The 19347-nt window shown below is 47.0% G+C and overlaps 1 protein-coding gene across 1 annotated transcript in view; it reads right to left on the minus strand.

Moving 5' to 3' along the window:
• Nucleotides 1–497: 497 nt before the first annotated feature.
• LOC135508627 (G-protein coupled receptor 22-like) overlaps nt 498–19347 on the minus strand; it is a 29482-nt gene continuing 10632 nt past the window's right edge. The window contains exons 2-5 of the mRNA XM_064928868.1: nt 14995–15222; nt 4784–4925; nt 3557–4585; nt 498–2971 (exon numbers count right to left, since the gene is read on the minus strand). Of these exons, the coding sequence (XP_064784940.1) occupies nt 2792–2971; nt 3557–4585; nt 4784–4921 (1347 nt within the window). The 5' untranslated portion in view covers nt 4922–4925; nt 14995–15222 and the 3' untranslated portion in view covers nt 498–2791. The remainder of the gene's footprint in view (nt 2972–3556; nt 4586–4783; nt 4926–14994; nt 15223–19347) is intronic.

Consider the following 19347-nt stretch of genomic DNA (forward strand, 5'->3'; position numbering starts at 1 on the left):
TTATAAATTAGCAAAAATGCCTAAAAACCTGTTTTCATTATGGGGTATTGTGTGTAGATTGATGAGGATTTTATTTGATTGAATCCATTTTATAATAAGGCTGTAACATAACAAAATGTGTACTAAGTCAAGGGGTCTGAATACTTTTCTGAACGCAGCGTATTTTTATTTTGTGATGTTTGCTGGTGTCTTGTACACAGGCCTCACTTTGTCAAAGAGATCTCATTCTCTGCTTCCCTAATTAATGATGGATTTACTGTATACAAATAAAAACAGTAAGTGAACACAACATTTATTATAAACATACAATGTATACAATGCCTACTTGTTCTATATAGAATATGTATTCCTTATATACTGTACACGTCTCTATGTATATATATATATATATATATATATATATATATATATATATCCATACATGTACATATACATATACATATAAATATTATATATATATATATATAATATTATATACACATATAAATATAATATATATATATATTGCTACAGTTACCAAAAGCCATGCAATATCTACAGCTTTAACTATGAACCCTCTAATGTACTTTGTTTTCAATAAATAGTACTAATTTATCCACCTCTGTTATTTGTACATTTACAGTAGATACACATACAGGTAACTGCCAAAATGAAGGAACCACTTGAGGAAATGAGGGATACAAATATATTGAAACCAGGTTCTTCCACACAGGTTCCTAATTTAATTAAGCAATTATCACCCCGTCATGCTTAGGGTTGTGTGTAAAAATGCAGAGTTGACTGTTATTTTGGCCCCCAGGGACGAAGAGATCTCAGTTAGTTAGTTAGTTAGTCTCACTTCGTGACTCTGAAAGAGGGGTCTCAAAGGAGCATAAGGGATTTAAAGGGTGTGTGTGTGTGCGTGCGCGTGTGTGTGCGTGCGCGTGTGTGTGCGCGTGCGAGTGCGAGTGTGCGTGTGTGCGTGTGTGCGTGCGCGTGTGCGTGCGTGCGTGTGTGTGTGTGCGCGTGTGCGTGTGCGTGTGCGAGTGCGCGTGTGTGCGTGCGCGTGCGCGTGTGTGTGCGTGCGTGTGTGTGCGTGTGTGTGCGTGTGCGTGCGTGTGTGAGTGTGTGTGTGTGTGCGTGTGTGTGTGTGTGCGTGTGTGTGCGTGTGTGTGCATGTGTGTGCGTGTGCGTGCGTGTGCGTGTGCGTGCGCTCGTGTTCATTTCAGTCCCCAGATCTCAACCCAACTGAACATCTTGGAGCGGCACCTGATTCAGCGTTTTCCCCGTCTACAAAACACCGAACTATGGAATGTCTTGCGGCAGAACGGTGGTTGCATCCTTCCAATGGAGTTTCAGACACCTGTAGAATCGATGCCAAAGAGCAGCCGTTCTGGCTCGTGGTGGACCAACAACCTATTATTAAGACACTTTATGTTGGGGTTTCCTTTATCTTGGCAGCTACCTGTATATTTACATTGTTGTGGAATGTGTTTCCCTTGTTTTATCCTGATGAAACCTAATAATTAGTCCTTTCTTAGAGTCAGTGGCGGCTGGTGTCATTTTGTTTGATGTTTTTGATAGCTTTCCAGTTTTTTTTTTCAACGTCAGCCATTACAATGAACCTGTCCTCCAATTTCTTCCACCACCAGCCTCCTCTGCATTGAGTTTTAAAGACAAAACAGAGCGTGCCGATGACTGGCTGAAAGCAGCGTTTGGCCTTCCAGAACGTTCCCATCTCCTCTGACCACAGAACGTCAGCCCTCCTTTTCAGTTTTCCGACAATCCTACATGTTGAATCACCACCATCCGTTCGGCACCCATCAGGTGATCTATTGCACACTGTCAACGTTCCTTATTGTGTTGTCTTGCCCTAATGTAGTTCATTCGTTCAACAGAAATAGAATTCATTCAACAGATATAGAATGACTAGATTCTAGGATTCATTCCACCAGGATCCTCTGAAGACATTTCTGTCTGGTCTCGTTGTCCGGGACTTAATCCTGGGTCCAGTGACTGTCAACCCAACACCTTAGCCATTACACCAAGAGATCCAGTTATTTTTTTCCTGGATCAAAACGGGACTTAGGTGATGGGCATGGTGGGTGGGTGGGTGGGTGGGGGGGGCATGGCCATTTTATGCATTTTGACAGAGATAAATCTAATTTCTTGCAATTCTACACATTCTGCCTTGGTTTATGCTATCTGAGTGACTCGAACGCCATAAACAAATGAATGAGGGCCTCATGCCATGACAAAAATTCTCCTGAATGCATCATTTTTTGGAACTTTAAATTCTCCCTGACTGTCTAGCTTTTATTTCGGTGTTTGTTAGTTCTCAAATAAAATCTTAGTTAAAAAATATATAGGTGTATTATCTTTTCAACATACTTTATATCTGGTTAAAGCTATTTTACGTTTACACTGAAAACGTTTTCACATCCCGAAAATGATTCGTTTGGACATAGGCGGTCTGAACAGAAAATGATTCGTTTGGACATAGACGATCTGAACAGAAAATGATTCGTTTGGACATAGGCGGTCTGAACAGAAAATGATTCGTTTGGACATAGGCGGTCTGAACAGAAAATGATTCGTTTGGACATAGGCGATCTGAACAGAAAATGATTCGTTTGGACATAGGCGGTCTGAACAGAAAATGATTCGTTTGGACATAGGCGATCTGAACAGAAAATGATTCGTTTGGACATAGGCTGTCTGAACAGAAAATGATTCGGCCCGCCCAAGACTTTCCTCTGCAGACAAAACCCTGAGATCCGGACCTCTGGACAAGGTCGCTAAGTATTCACTGTCATTCCACAGCATCCTCTGAAGACTGCAGACATTTTTGCCTGGCCTCGGCGTCCTCGTTGATGGTGACCTTCTTGTTCCTTTTGGGGTCAATCCAGGAGTTACGTATGACCGCGTTGTTGGGCAGCGGGTCGGCCTCAATGATGCTCACCACCCTCTTCTTCATCTTACTCTTCAGAACCTTAAGATAAGATCAGATAAGATAAGATAATATAACAGAAGATAAGACAACAGATGATAAGATAACAGAAGATAAGACAACAGAAGATAAAATAAGATAACTGAAGATAGGATAGACAACAGAAGATAAGATATGATAAGATAAGATAACAGATGATAAGATAGTATCAGATAAGATAACAGAAGATAAGATAACATAAAACAAGATAACAGAAGATTAAGATAAGATACCAGAAGATCAAATAAGATATTCATTTATTAATCTATTGGCACCATGCAATAGATAAACAATATCTGCACCAAACAAATACACAATAAAAACATGACAAAATACACACACTACACACTACCCACTAAACACTACACACTGAAAGAATCGTCAACAGGCTGTAATCTGGGCTGTGGCGTGGAGTGTGTGTGTGTGTGTGTGTGTGTGTGTGTGTGTGTGTGTGTGTGTGTGTGTGTGTGTGTGTGTGTGTGTGTGTGTGTGTGTGTGTGTGTGTGTGTGTGCGCGCGTGCGTGCGTGCGTGCGCGCGTGCGTGTATGTGCTTTTTTTTGTATATGTGGCAGAAGTGGGTGGGCAAACCTTCTGGAACTTCTGCCTGGTGAAGGCGTAGAGAAGCGGATGGAAGATGGTCGTCCCGTATGCCATGACCAGGAAGCCCAACCGCAGCTTGACCGTGAAGTCGCTGGGGCCCACGGTCAAGATGACCGTGTTGAGGGCGGTTATGGGAGTCCAGCAGAGCAGGAAGGTCGACACGATGAGCATCGACATCCTGAAGACTCGTTTCTGCCGTTCTCGTCGCTCCCGGTGGCGTTTAACCGCTCGTCTCAACGCAATGATGAGGGAGACGGAGGTCCGCATGCCCATCGGGGGGAGAGCACGGCCGCTGGGCTCGGATGGGTCCATGGCCCCGTCCGTCGCCTGTGATGTCATAGCCGTCATGGAGGGACCTTTTTTCCTCCTGGCCTTCTTCTTCTGCGACGCTGTGTGAAAGCGTGTCCCAATGCGGATGTTGAGCGCCTGGAGGATCTTGGAATAGGTGACGAGCATCACAACAGCAGTGAAGAAGAAGATGGGGATCTGGACCAGTAGGTGATAGTAGAGTCCTAACTCTGTGTAGTATTGGTTGGTGTGGGCCACTGTGACTACATCCGCTAGAGTCTGGTTCAGCTCCGACTGGCCTGGGGCGAAGAACCCCACCTCCATGAAAGGCACCAGGAAACTGAGGAACGACAGCACCCAAATGGTGGCCAGCAGAGCCAGGGCTCGGCCCATCGTTAGGACTCTATTCGCCGGTTTCACAGAGATGTCGTACCGGTCCAGGGTAATGGCGAGTACGTTGGCTGCGGTGCCGACACTAGCGAACGACACACAGGCCTCGTGGAAGCAACAAACCAAGGCTGTGTCCCCCTCCAGAGACAACAACAACACCACCATGGTCAATGGGATGCAGCTGACACACACTAACACATCCAGGACGTGAAGGTTCATGGTGACGATGTTGGAGACCGAGGAGATCAGGTTGGACTTCATGCAGTACAGGGCCAGCACGGTGAGGTTGGAGCTCAGGCCCAGCACGATCTCCAGCATCAGGAAGCCGGTCAGGGACACCTGAGTGAATGAATACTTTATAGTCCCGTATAGGAATTTGTCTGGCAACAATACAGGAATTACTGTTAAAAATATTTTTTTAAATAAACATTTCTCCAAAGATCATGATTTTATTCCAGGTGTTAATCTGGTAAATCCGGTAAACTATCCATACATATCACATGACCTACTTCAGACAGACATACGCTGTAGGTGTACCTGGAAGGAGATGGGGTAGGGGTATGGGTAGGGCGTGGCTGGAGCACTGGTTCTGCTGATGGGCTCGGCTGCGTTGTCGGTGACGGTGACGTTGCTCATGGTGCCTTCTTCTCTCTCCAGAGGGGGAAGGATATGCATTATCCTGTAGAGAGGGGAGGGAGAGGGGGAGGGAGAGGGGGAGGGAGAGGGGGAGAGAGAGGGATACAGAGAGAGGGGGAGGGGAAGGGAGAGGGAGAGGGGGAGAGAGAGAGAGGGATAGAGAGAGGGGAGAGAGAGGGATAGAGAGAGGGTGGGAGAGAGAGGGTGAGAGAGAGGGATAGAGAGAGAGGGGGAGCGAGAGGGGGAGGGTGAGAGAGAGAGAGAGAGAGAGAGAGAGAGAGAGAGAGAGAGATAGGAAAGGGGAAGGAGAGAACGAGTGGGATATAGAGAAAGTGAAAGAGGGAGTGTTTGTGAGGAGAGGAGGAGACAGTAAGGGGTTTGATTAGAAGGTACACCTTACAGAAGCTCATCTGAATCTGAAACACTGCTTCCCTGCAACTGGGACATCAGATTCTATGACACAGAATGAATAAATCATTTTATGAGTGAAATCAAATAATAAGGAAACATTTTCTGGGTTTAAATGAAAAAACAAAAATGCTGAGAGCGTGCCAGAAATTTTAAAAGCAGAATATGGTTCTAGTTTGTACAGAGCATTGATAATGAAATACACTGAGTATACAAAACATTAGGAACACCATGACAGACTGACCAGGTCAATCCAGGTGAAAGTTCAGATCCCTTATTGATGTCACTTGATATATCCACTTCATAAGTGGAGATGAAGGGGAGGAGATGGGTTAGCCATTGGTATGGGGAGGGGGAGGCTCTAAGCTGACATAAGTGTTTTAAGACTATGGGTCATTTCTCTATTTGTTTTGGAATGTTAGGACCCCTTAAGGTATACATTTAAAATATATCTATTATTATTTGATAAAATATTGAATTTGGCCTTTACTACTATAGACCAGAGAAACACATTGAATAATAGATTCATGAATGGCAAAAAAAAAAAATATATATATATATATCGTAAGGAATGAAGTTTTGAAGTAGCTGTCCTATATCTAGAAGACATAAGGAAGCTCAGGAAATATTGTTTGTATTTTTTTACTTTCAACATACTTAACCCTTTGTTTTTATTGGGGTAGGCACAAAAATACCTTCAAATGCTGCAGATATTTTCGTGTGAAGATCGATATATACCGGGGATGTCTTGCGGTGTGATCAACACCACTCTAGCGCGGCGGTGGATTGAGACGCATCCAATACAACAAAAAAACACTTAAACTGATGGAGTTTGACGAGGATTTTTGTATTATGTTAATTAGATTGACGCACCAGTGAGGCAATCGACTCTAAATATGTATTTTTAAGCATTGAGACAATTGAGACATGGATTGTGTATGTGTGCTGTTCAGAGGGTGAATGATTTGAAGACAAAATATTTAGGTGCCTTTGAATGGGGTACGGTAGTTGGTGCCAGGCGCACAGGTTTGTGTCAAGGGACTGCATCGCTGCTGGGTTTTTCACCCTCAACATTTTCCTGTGTGTATCAAGAATGGTCCACCACCCAAAGGACGTCCAGTCAACTTGACACAACTGTGGGAAGCATTGGACTCAACATGGGCCAGTGTGGTATTTAACCTTTAGGTAACTAGTCAGTTAAGAACACATTTTTATTTACAATGACGGCCTACCCCGGCCCAACCTGGACGACGCTGGGCCAATTGTGTGCCGCCCTATGGGGCAGCCAATCACAGCCAGTGGTGATACAGCCTGGAATCGAACCAGGGTCTGTAGTGACACCTCAAGCACTGAGATACAATGCCTTAGACCGCTATACCACTCGGGAGCCCATGCGCATATGTTTAACATAGTCCCTGGAAGAAAATCAACTGTCCAGGCATCGCAAGCGCCATGCTCTACCAACTGAGCTACAGAGGACCATGCTCTACCAACTGAGCTACAGAGGACCATGCTCTACCAACTGAGCTACAGAGGACCATGCTCTACCAACTGAGCTACAGAGGACCATGCTCTACCAACCGAGCTACAGAGGACCATGCTCTACCAACCGAGCTACAGAGGACCATGCTCTACCAACTGAGCTACAGAGGACCATGCTCTACCAACCGAGCTACAGAGGACAATGCTCTACCAACCGAGCTACAGAGGACCATGCTCTACCAACCGAGCTACAGAGGACCATGCTCTACCAACCGAGCTACAGAGGACCATGCTCTACCAACTGAGCTACAGAGGACCATGCTCTACCAACCGAGCTACAGAGGACCATGCTCTACCAACCGAGCTACAGAGGACCATGCTCTACCAACTGAGCTACAGAGGACCATGCTCTACCAACCGAGCTACAGAGGACCATGCTCTACCAACTGAGCTACAGAGGACCATGCTCTACCAACTGAGCTACAGAGGACCATGCTCTACCAACTGAGCTACAGAGGACCATGCTCTACCAACTGAGCTACAGAGGACTACATTGGCAAGCAACTACAATCTATTCTACTGATGTCAAGGCCGTCTAGATTCTGACACCCCTATGGGGTAATGCACTACACAGGGAATAGGGTGAAATTTGAAGGATGTGGACATAATAGTGATTTTCCTTCAAACAAGTTTTTTTCTGCTGCTTCAGGCTCAATCCGACTTCAGGTTCTGAAAGATAAAGCCTGGAGCACCAGGCAGAAAAAGCTCATTTATTTTCAGAGTCTTCACAATAGCAGCAGCGGTGGCTTACGGCAGTCTGAGAATTATATGTAATATAATTATTGTCAACATAAAATAGTCATGTAATCATACATATAAAAATAATATAAATAACTGACCGCCTCTCCCCCTTTGAGCTCTGACTGACAGCTACTTTATTGAAGAAAATGTACTTCCATATCTGAGATATGTGGTTGTCCCACCTAGATATCTTAAGATGAATACACTAACTAAGTCGCTCTGGATAAGAGCATCTGCTGAATGAAACATTTTAAATTTGAAAAATTTAAGGTTTTATACAAATGTTCTGTAAAAATGGCCTCTAAAATATACACTATATACAAAAGTTTGTGGACACCCCTTCAGATTAGTGACTTCGGCTATTTCAGCCACACACGTTGCTGACAGGTGTATAAATCGAGCACACAGCCATGCAATCTCCATAGACAAACATTGGCAGTAGAATGGCCTTACTGAAGAGCTTAGTGACTTTCAACGTGGCACTGTCATAGGATGCCACCTTTCCAACAAGTAGTTTGTCCAATTTTTTGCCCTGCTAGAGCTGGCCAGGTCAACTGTAATTGCTGTCATTGTGAAGTGGAAACGTCTAGGAGCAACAACGGCTCAGCTACGAAGTGGTAGGCCATACAAACTCAGAATTGGACCACCGAGTGTTGAAGCGCCTAGCACATAAAAATTGTCCTCGGTTAGAGCATTCTTTACCGAGTTCCAAACTGCCTCTGGAAGCAACGTCAGCTCAAGAACTGTTCGTCGGGAGCTTCATGAAATGGGTTTCCATGGCAGAGGAGCCACACACAAGCCTAGATCACCATGCGCCTTCCCAAGTGTCGGCTGGAGTGATATAAAGCTCACCATTAGACTCTGTGGCAGTGGAAACTAATTCTCTGGAGTGATGAATCACGTTTCACCATCTGGCAGTCCGACGGACGAATCTGGGTTTGGCGGATGCCAGTAGGACGCTACCTGTCCGAATGCATAGTGCCAACTGTAATGTTTGGTGGAGGAGGAATAATGGTCTGGGGCAGTTTTTCATGGTTCGGGCTAGGCCTCTTAGTTCCAGTGAAGGGAAATCTTCACTGGAACGCTACAGCATACAATGACATTATAGAGAATTCTGTGGTTCCGACTATGTGGAAACAGGTTGGGGTAGGTCCCTTCCTGTTTAAGCATAACAATGCCCCCGTGCACAAAGCAAGGTCCAAACAGAAATGATTTGTCGAGATCGGTGTGGAAGAACTTGACTGGCCTGCACAGAGCCCTGACCTTAACCCCATCGAACACCTTTGGGATGAACAGGAACTAACATCAGTGCCCGATCTCACTAATGCTCTTGTGGCTGAATGGAAGCAAGTCCCTGCAGCAATGTTCCAACATCTAGTGGAAAGCCTTTCCAGAAACATGGAGACTGTTATAGATTTAGGACTGAGATATTCGACGAGCAGTTTGTACAGATACATCTGGTCATGTAGTGTATGTAAACAGACTATATATGTAAAACATGTAATATTATAAAGCTGAGAGTGCTATTATATTGATACAATATTTACAAGGCAAGTCAGTTAAGAACAAATTCTTATTTACAATGACGTGCCTATCCCGGCCAAACGCTGAGCCAGTCAGGGATCGAACCAGGGTCTGTAGTGACGCACAGAGATGAAGTGCCTTTGACGGCTGCACCACTCAGGAGCCAGTATATGATACAATATTCGCACTTGTTGCGTTTACAACTTGTCTAAGTCTATCTACAGATTTGTCTAAGTCTATCTACAGATTAGAGCCCGTGTGTATTGACTCTTTGAATGGAATGTTGGCATATTGGCAGTTAATTTGAAAAATGTATGGGATCACCCCTTTAATAAAACTAACTGGCTAGCTATCTAACAAACAGACAATGTAGGGATATTCTTCACATTCATTGTGTTACACAATATCTTATCACAGCACTGGCAAATCATGGTCGACCAACTCCCGGACCAAAATGTCTGACCTTTTAACCTATCATAAGAAGGTTCCTGTCCCTTCTAGTATTCTAATTCCTATTTCTATAAGGGCGACCTCCAGGGTCCCAACGGGGGCTGCTGGTGGGTGTAATACAGCAGTGAACAGAATCAGTGAACAGAAGGTTAATATACAACATTATTGGGTAATTCTCACTAACACACTAACACATTGAGTTGTTATGTGAATTCTAATCAGAGGGCGTCATTATGCATTGATTTATTTGACAATGTTGTCCGCGTTGAACATTATATAATACATTGACATGTCTGTTCTTTCTTTGTGTACTGTTCGTATACAGTTCCAAATTAAAATGCCCACCAATGCTGGAACAGTCTAACTCTTTACAAATCTAAATGGATTTAATTCTACAATGCTGAAGCTGGTCTACATGAAAGATGAGGGTTAGTAGTAGCAATACAGTCCAGAGAGCTGACAACCTCATGCAGCCCCAGTCCCAGAGTTTACTCACCCTTCTCTCCAGCTCTATCTGAGCCCCAGCAAGGCTCCGTAGTCAGGGAGCTCCCCAGCTAGACTCACACAGACAGGCATCCGATTCAGGTATAATGTCACCGTGAGACCACCACAGAAGAAGGATCCTCTCTAAGCCTACCAATCAGGACGCTCTGAGCTATCGTCCTGAGAACAAGGATCTTCTACTAACACTGCTCCTCTCCTCTTCACCCACCCAGGGAGGCTGCTATGCACCCAGGGAGGCTGCTATGCTTCTAGGGAGGCTGCTATGCACCCAGAGAGGTTGCTATGCTTCCACTGAGGCTGCTATGCTTCCACTGAGGCTGCTATGCTTCCACTGAGGCTGCTATGCTTCCACTGAGGCTGCTATGCTTCCACTGAGGCTGCTATGCTTCCAGAGAGGCTGCTATGTACCCAGGGAGGCTGCTATGCTTCCAGTGAGGCTGCTATGCTTCCAGGAGGCTGCTATGCTTCCACTGAGGCTGCTATGCACCCAGGGAGCCTGCTATGCTTCCAGTGAGGCTGCTATGCTTCCAGTGAGGCTGCTATGCTTCCCGGAGGCTGCTATGCTTCTAGGGAGGCTGCTATGCTTCCATGGAGCCTGCTATGCTTCCAGGAGGCTGATATGCTTCTAGGGAGACTGCTATGCTTCCAGGGAGCCTGCTATGCTTCCAGGAGGCTGCTATGCTTCCAGGAAGGCTGCTATGCTTCTAGGGAGACTGCTATGCTTCCAGGGAGCCTGCTATGCTTCCAGGAGGCTGCTATGCTTCTAGGGAGACTGCTATGCTTCCAGGAGACTGCTATGCTTCCAGGAGGCTGCTATGCTTCCAGGGAGCCTGCTATGCTTCCAGGAGACTGCTATGCTTCCAGGGAGCCTGCTATGCTTCTAGGGAGACTGCTATGCTTCTAGGGAGGCTGCTATGCTTCTAGGGAGGCTGCTATGCACCCAGAGAGGCTGCTATGCTTCTAGGGAGGTTGCTATGCTTCCACTGAGGCTGCTATGCTTCCACTGAGGCTGCTATGCTTCCACTGAGGCTGCTATGCTTCCACTGAGGCTGCTATGCTTCCAGAGAGGCTGCTATGTACCCAGGGAGGCTGCTATGCTTCCAGTGAGGCTGCTATGCTTCCAGGAGGCTGCTATGCTTCCACTGAGGCTGCTATGCACCCAGGGAGCCTGCTATGCTTCCAGTGAGGCTGCTATGCTTCCAGTGAGGCTGCTATGCTTCCCGGAGGCTGCTATGCTTCTAGGGAGGCTGCTATGCTTCCATGGAGCCTGCTATGCTTCCAGGAGGCTGATATGCTTCTAGGGAGACTGCTATGCTTCCAGGGAGCCTGCTATGCTTCCAGGAGGCTGCTATGCTTCCAGGAAGGCTGCTATGCTTCTAGGGAGACTGCTATGCTTCCAGGGAGCCTGCTATGCTTCCAGGAGGCTGCTATGCTTCTAGGGAGACTGCTATGCTTCCAGGAGACTGCTATGCTTCCAGGAGGCTGCTATGCTTCCAGGGAGCCTGCTATGCTTCCAGGAGACTGCTATGCTGCCAGGGAGCCTGCTATGCTTCTAGGGAGACTGCTATGCTTCTAGGGAGGCTGCTATGCTTCTAGTGAGGCTGCTATGCTTCCAGGAAGGCTGCTATGCTTCTAGGGAGACTGCTATGCTTCTAGGGAGGCTGCTATGCTTCCAGTGAGGCTGCTACGCTTCCAGTGAGGCTGCTATACTTCTAGGAAGGCTGCTATGCTTCCAGGGAGGCTGCTATGCTTCTAGGGAGACTGCTATGCTTCTAGGGAGGCTGCTATGCTTCCAGTGAGGCTGCTATGCTTCCAGTGAGGCTGCTATACTTCTAGGAAGGCTGCTATGCTTCCAGGGAGGCTGCTATGCTTCCAGGGAGGCTGCTATGCTTCGAGGGAGGCTGCTATGCACCCAGTGAGGCTGCTATGCTTCTAGGGGGGCTGCTATGCTTCCACTGAGGCTGCTATGCTTCCAGTGAGGCTGCTATGCTTCTAGGGAGGCTGCTATGCTTCTAGGGAGGCTGCTATGCACCCAGTGAGGCTGCTATGCTTCCAGTGAGGCTGCTATGCTTCTAGGGAGGCTGCTATGCTTCTAGGGAGGCTGCTATGCACCCAGTGAGGCTGCTATGCTTCCAGTGAGGCTGCTATGCTTCTAGGGAGGCTGCTATGCTTCTAGGGAGGCTGCTATGCTTCCAGGGAGGCTGCTATGCACCCAGTGACGCTGCTGTGCACCCAGTGAGGCTGCTATGCTTCCAGTGAGGCTGCTATGCTTCTAGGGAGGCTGCTATGCTTCCAGGGAGGCTGCTATGCACCCAGTGAGGCTGCTATGCTTCTAGGGGGGCTGCTATGCTTCCACTGAGACTGCTATGCTTCCACTGAGGCTGCTATGCTTCCACTGAGGCTGCTATGCACCCAGAGAGGCTGCTATGCACCCAGGGAGGCTGCTATGCACCCAGTGAGGCTGCTATGCGTCTAGGGAGGCTGCTATGCTTCTAGATAGGCTGCTATGCTTCCAGGGAGGCTGCTATAATTCCAGGGAGGCTGCTATGCTTCTAGGGAGGCTGCTATGCTTCCGGGGAGGCTGCTATGCTTCCAGGGAGGCTGCTATGCTTCTAGGGAGGTTGCTATGCTTCTAGGGAGGCTGCTATGCTTCTAGGGAGGCTGCTATGTACCCAGGGAGGCTGCTATGCTTCCAGGGAGGCTGCTATGCTTCCATGGAGGCTGCTATGCTTCCATGGAGGCTGCTATGCTTCTAGGGAGGCTGCTATGTACCCAGGGAGGCTGCTATGCTTCCAGGGAGGCTGCTATGCTTCCATGGAGGCTGCTATGCTTCCATGGAGGCTGCTATGCTTCTAGGGAGGCTGCTATGCTTCCATGGAGGCTGCTATGCTTCCAGGGAGGCTGCTATGCTTCCATGGATGCTGCTATGCTTCCATGGAGGCTGCTATGCTTCTAGGGAGGCTGCTATGCTTCTAGGGAGGCTGCTATGTACCCAGGGAGGCTGCTATGCTTCCAGGGAGGCTGCTATGCTTCTAGGGAGGCTGCTATGCTTCTAGGGAGGCTGCTATGTACCCAGTGTGGCTGCTATGCTTCCAGGGAGGCTGCTATGCTTCTAGGGAGGCTGCTATGTACCCAGGGAGGCTGCTAAGCACCCAGTGTGGCTGCTATGCTTTCAGTGTGGCTGCTATGCTTCTAGGGAGGCTGCTATGTACCCAGGGAGGCTGCTAAGCACCCAGTGTGGCTGCTATGCTTTCAGTGAGGCTGCTATGCTTCTAGGGAGGCTGCTAAGCACCCAGGGAGGCTGCTAAGCACCCAGGGAGGCTGCCAGGCCAGAGAAGCACCTCTCTGTCCTGCCACCAGCAATGCTCCTCTCTTCCACCAATGAACCACTAAATGCAACACAAGCAACTATTGGACTGGCGGATTGGACAGGACTGCTAGTTGGCTGTGGGCTTCATCCAGTCGTTAATGACTAGAATATTTGGGTGTCTATAGAATATCACGACGAGGATGTCCAGTACTGCAGAGAGGGAGTGAAGAGAATACACCTGGATATCTCTCTCTCTCTCTGTCTCTGTCTCTATCTCGCTCTCTCTCTCTCTCTCTCTCTCTCTCTCTCTCTCTCTCTATTCAATTCAATTGGGCTTTATTGGCATGGGAAATATACATTGGCAAAGCAAGTGAAATAAACTCTGTCTGTATCTCTATAGCGTTGTTTTTGTGATGGTGGGAGCATTGATGACTGGATCACAGATAAACTCTCGGAGCCTCTGGATCTCCTGTTCGTGAACCCACGGTATTATTCCCACGTGTGGCAGAATCCACAGCCACGACTACAGAGGCCGCTGCACAAAAACACAAGACAAAGATGCTTCCTCTTCCTCTACAGTGGGTCTGAATTCACTGAATGCCGGCCTATCAAGTCAAAATAATTGAACGCAACTGAATTTACAAATCCTTTAGAATCCAACGGTAGACTGTAGAATCCAACGGTAGACTGTAGAATCCAACGGTAGACTGTAGAATCCAACGGTAGACTGTGGAATCCAACGGTAGACTGTGGAATCCAACGGTAGACTGTGGAATCCAATGGTAGACTGCGGAATCCAACGGTAGACTGTAGAATCCAACGGTAGACTGTAGAATCCAACGGTAGACTGTGGAATCCAATGGTAGACTGTGGAATCCAATGGTAGACTGTGGAATCCAACGGTAGACTGTAGAATCCAATGGTAGACTGTGGAATCCAATGGTAGACTGTGGAATCCAATGGTAGACTGTGGAATCCAATGGTAGACTGTGGAATCCAAATCCTCGGTTGATGAAAATATACAGTAACTCCTTTAGTCTAATTGTTCAGTCCGTCGCACTCATTAAAAAATCACTAAAAAATCCTATGTTCCTCCATTTCAGATTTTCCTCCAAACAGTGGGCGGTGTTCAGCCAATCAAAAACATACATTCCCATATTTGTGTCATTTATTTGTGTATTTGTGTATTAGTGGCAGGCTGCCATTTATTGTCATGAATCTCTGCAGTGTTTGTCACCAGCTGCCACAACCACAAAATCATACAATTTTAATAGTAACCCTAACCTTGACTTCACTGCTAACTAACCCTGATGCCTAAACATAACCTTTGAAATGAAGAAAAAGCACATTTGTGTTTTCAGGAATGTTTATGGCCCATCTAGTGGAAATCGCTCAGTTCTGCCTCGGTGCTGTTTGTGTAATCGTATGTGTGTGTGCCTGCGTACGTGTGTTTGTGTGTGTGTGTGTGTGTGTGCGTGCGTGTGTTTATGTGTGTGTGTGTGTGCGTGCGTGCGTGCGTGCGTGCGTGTGTGTGTGTGTGTGTGTGCGTGCGTGCCTGTGTGTGTGATTCAGAGGTAGAAGGTCATGGTCATGAAGAAGGGGATAACAGTGAGTCCATTAGAGGATGCCTCACCTCTGTGATTTATACCAGGATAAAACTCCTCAAAATGTATTGGTCGAGAGGATAACAGTCCTGGACAGTGATTGGTCAAGAGGATAACTGTCCTGGACAGGGATTGGTCAAGAAGATAACAGTCCTTGGCAGGGGTTGGATAAGACGATACAAGTTGTATGAGACGACCACACAGACCAAACCATCATCAGTCTGTCCTTCAGTCACGTCCCCCTCTTACTCACCGTCCTGGAGGAGAGAGAGAGAGAGACAAAATGAGGTGGGAACAATTTTGATAAATTCACATATCTATTGGGTGAAATACCACAGTGTGACATCACAGCAGCAAGATTTGTGATCTGTTGCCACAAGAAAATGGCAACCAGTGAAGAACAAACACCATTGTAAATACAACCCATATTTATGTTTATCTATTTTCCCTTTTCTACTTTAACTACAACACTATATATATACACATATATATACATTATATGACATTTGGAAAGTCTTTACTGTTTTGGAGCTTTTGTGAGTGTTTACTGTTCATTTTTTATTTCACTTTTGTTTATTACCTACCTCACTTGCTACTTCAATTTAACATATGTTTCCCATGCCAATAAAGCTGAGAGAGAGAGAGAGAGAGAGAGAGAGAGAGAGAGAGAGAGAAAGAGAAAGAGGGAGAGAGAGAGAGAGAGAGAGAGAGAGAGAGAGAGAGAGAGAGAGAGAGAGAAAGAGAGAGAGGGAGAGAAAGAGAGAGAGGGAGAGAGAGAGAGAGAGAGAGAGAGAGAGAGAGAGAGAGAGAGAGAGAGAAGGAGATTCCAAAGGAACACAACCCACAGAAGGGTATGTTTCCTCCCTGGGGACTCTCACTAGCACAGCTACCAGCCTGTTGTCGATTCCTTTTCATGTCCCTCTATGTCCTTTGATTAAAATATACCTTTATTCAATCACCATAATTCTGCCCTTACCATAGTTACCATAATGCAGCCCTTAACCATAGTTACCATAATGCAGCCCTTAACCATAGTTACCATAATGTAGCCCTTAACCATAGATACCCTAATGCAGCCCTTAACCATGTATACCATAATGCAGCCCTTAACCATAGATACCATAATGCAGCCCTTAACCATAGTTACCATAATGCAGCCCTTAACCATAGTTACCATAATGCAGCCCTTAACCATAGTTACCATAATGTAGCCCTTATCCATAGATACCCTAATGCAGCCCTTAACCATGTATACCATAATGTAGCCCTTACCATAGTTACCATAATGCAGCCCTTAACCATAGATACCATAATGCAGCCCTTACCATAGTTACCATAATGTAGCCCTTAACCTTAGTTACCATAATGTAGCCCTTAACCATAGTTACCATAATGTAGCCGTTCCCATAGTTACCATAAGTAGGTATAGGTACTCCATAGGTACTCCATTCTGCTTGTTTATGTTTTATCTGTCGGCCCCGTTGCCTAGTCAACGCCATTTTACCTGCTGTTGTTGTGCTAGCTGATAAGCTGTTGTTGTCTCACCTACTGTTTTAGCTAGCTTTCCCAATTCAACACCTGTGATTACTGTACGCCTCGCTGTATGTCTCTCTCAAATGTCAATATGCCTTGTATACTGTTGTTCAGGTTAGTTATCATTGTTTTAGTTCACAATGGAGCCCCTAGTTCCACTCTTCATACCCCTGATACCTCCTTTGTCCCACCTCCCACACATGCGGTGACCTCACCCATTACAACCAGCATGAGAGGAGATACCACCTCTCTCATCATCACCCAGTGCCTGGGCTTACCTCCGCTGTACCCGCACCCCACCATACCCCTGTCTGCGCATTATGCCCTGAATATATTCTACCATTCCCAGAAACCTGCTCCTCTTATTCTCTGTCCACCATGCTCTAGGCGACCAGTTTTGATAGCCTTTAGTCGCACCCTTATACTACTCCTTCTCTGTTCCACGGGTGATGTGGAGGTAAACCCAGGCCCTGCATGTCCCCAGGCACCCTCATTTGTTGACTTCTGTGATCGAAAAAGCCTCGGTTTCATGCATGTCAACATTAGAAGCCTCCTCCCTAAGTTTGTTTTACTCACTGCTTTAGCACACTCTGCTAACCCTGATGTCCTTGCCGTGTCTGAATCCTGGCTCAGGAAGGCCACCAAAAATTCAGAGATTTCCATACCCAACTATAACATCTTCCGTCAAGATAGAACTGCCAAAGGGGGAGGAGTTGCAGTCTACTGCAGAGATAGCCTGCAAAGTAATGTCATACTTTCCAGGTCCATACCCAAACAGTTCGAACTACTAATTTTGAAAATTACTCTCTCCAGAAATAAGTCTCTCACTGTTGCCGCCTGCTACCGACCCCCCTCAGCTCCCAGCTGTGCCCTGAACACCATTTGTGAATTGATCGCCCCCCCATCTAGCTTCAGAGTTTGTTCTTTTAGGTGACCTAAACTGGGATATGCTTAACACCCCGGCAGTCCTACAATCTAAGCTAGATGCCCTCAATCTCACACAAATCATCAAGGAACCCACCAGGTACAACCCTAACTCTGTAAACAAGGTTACCCTCATAGACGTCATCCTGACCAACTGGCCCTCCAAATACACCTCCGCTGTCTTCAACCAGGATCTCAGCGATCACTGCCTCATTGCCTGTATCCGCAATGGAGCCGCAGTCAAACGACCACCCCTCATCACTGTCAAACGCTCCCTAAAACACTTCTGTGAGCAGGCCTTTCTAATCGACCTGGCCCGGGTATCCTGGAAGGACATTGACCTCATCCCGTCAGTTGAGGATGCCTGGTCATTCTTTAAAAGTAAATTCCTCACCATTTTAGATAAGCATGCTCCGTTCAAAAAATGCAAAACTAAGAACAGCTACAGCCCTTGGTTCACTCCAGACCTGACTGCGCTCGACCAGCACAAAAACATCCTGTGGCGGACTGCAATAGCATCGAATAGTCCTCGCGATATGCAACTGTTCAGGGAAGTCAGGAACCAATACACGCAGTCAGTCAGGAAAGCTAAGGCCAGCTTCTTCAGGCAGAAGTTTGCATCCTGTAGCTCCAACTCCAAAAAGTTCTGGGACACTGTGAAGTCCATGGAGAACAAGAGCAGCTCCTCCCAGCTGCCCACTGCACTGAGGCTAGGTAACATGGTCACCACCGATAAATCCATGACTATCGAAATCTTCAACAAGCATTTCTCAACAGCTAGCCAGGCCTTCCGCCTGGCTACTCCAACCTCGGCCAACAGCTCCACCCCCCCCCCCCGCAGCTCCTCACCCAAGCCCCTCCAGGTTCTCCTTTACCCAAATCCAGATAGCAGATGTTCTGAAAGAGCTGCAAAACCTGGACCCGTACAAATCAGCTGGGCTTGACAATCCGGACCCTCTATTTCTGAAACTATCCGCCGCCATTGTCGCAACCCCTATTACCAGCCTGTTCAACCTCTCTTTCATATCGTCTGAGATCCCCAAGGATTGGAAAGCTGCCGCAGTCATCCTCCTCTTCAAAGTGGGAGACACCCTGGACCCAAACTGTTACAGACCTATATCCATCCTGCCCTGCCTATCTAAGGTCTTCGAAAGCCAAGTCAACAAACAGGTCACTGACCATCTCGAATCCCTCCGTACCTTCTCCGCTGTGCAATCTGGTTTCCGAGCCGGTCACGGGTGCACCTCAGCCACACTCAAGGTACTAAACGATATCATAACCGCCATCGATAAAAGACAGTACTGTGCAGCCGTCTTCATCGACCTTGCCAAGGCTTTCGACTCTGTCAATCACCATATTCTTATCGGCAGACTCAGTAGCCTCGGTTTTTCGGATGACTGCCTTGCCTGGTTCACCAATTACTTTGCAGACAGAGTTCAGTGTGTCAAATCGGAGGGCATGCTGTCCGGTCCTCTGGCAGTCTCTATGGGGGTGCCACAGGGTTCAATTCTCGGGCCGACTCTATTCTCTGTATATATCAATGATGTTGCTCTTGCTGCGGTCGATTCCCTGATCCACCTCTACGCAGACGACACCATTCTATATACTTCCGGGCCGTCCTTGGACACTGTGCTATCTAACCTCCAAACGAGCTTCAATGCCATACAACACTCCTTCCGTGGCCTCCAACTGCTCTTAAACGCTAGTAAAACCAAATGCATGCTTTTCAACCGATCGCTGCCTGCACCCGCATGCCCGACGAGCATCACCACCCTGGATGGTTCCGCCCTTGAATATGTGGACATCTATAAGTACCTAGGTGTCTGGCTAGACTGTAAACTCTCCTTCCAGACTCATATCAAACATCTCCAATCGAAAATCAAATCAAGAGTCGGCTTTCTATTCCGCAACAAAGCCTCCTTCAC

Source organism: Oncorhynchus masou, chromosome 22 (genome assembly GCF_036934945.1).
Source record: "Oncorhynchus masou masou isolate Uvic2021 chromosome 22, UVic_Omas_1.1, whole genome shotgun sequence".
NCBI lineage: Eukaryota > Metazoa > Chordata > Actinopteri > Salmoniformes > Salmonidae > Oncorhynchus > Oncorhynchus masou.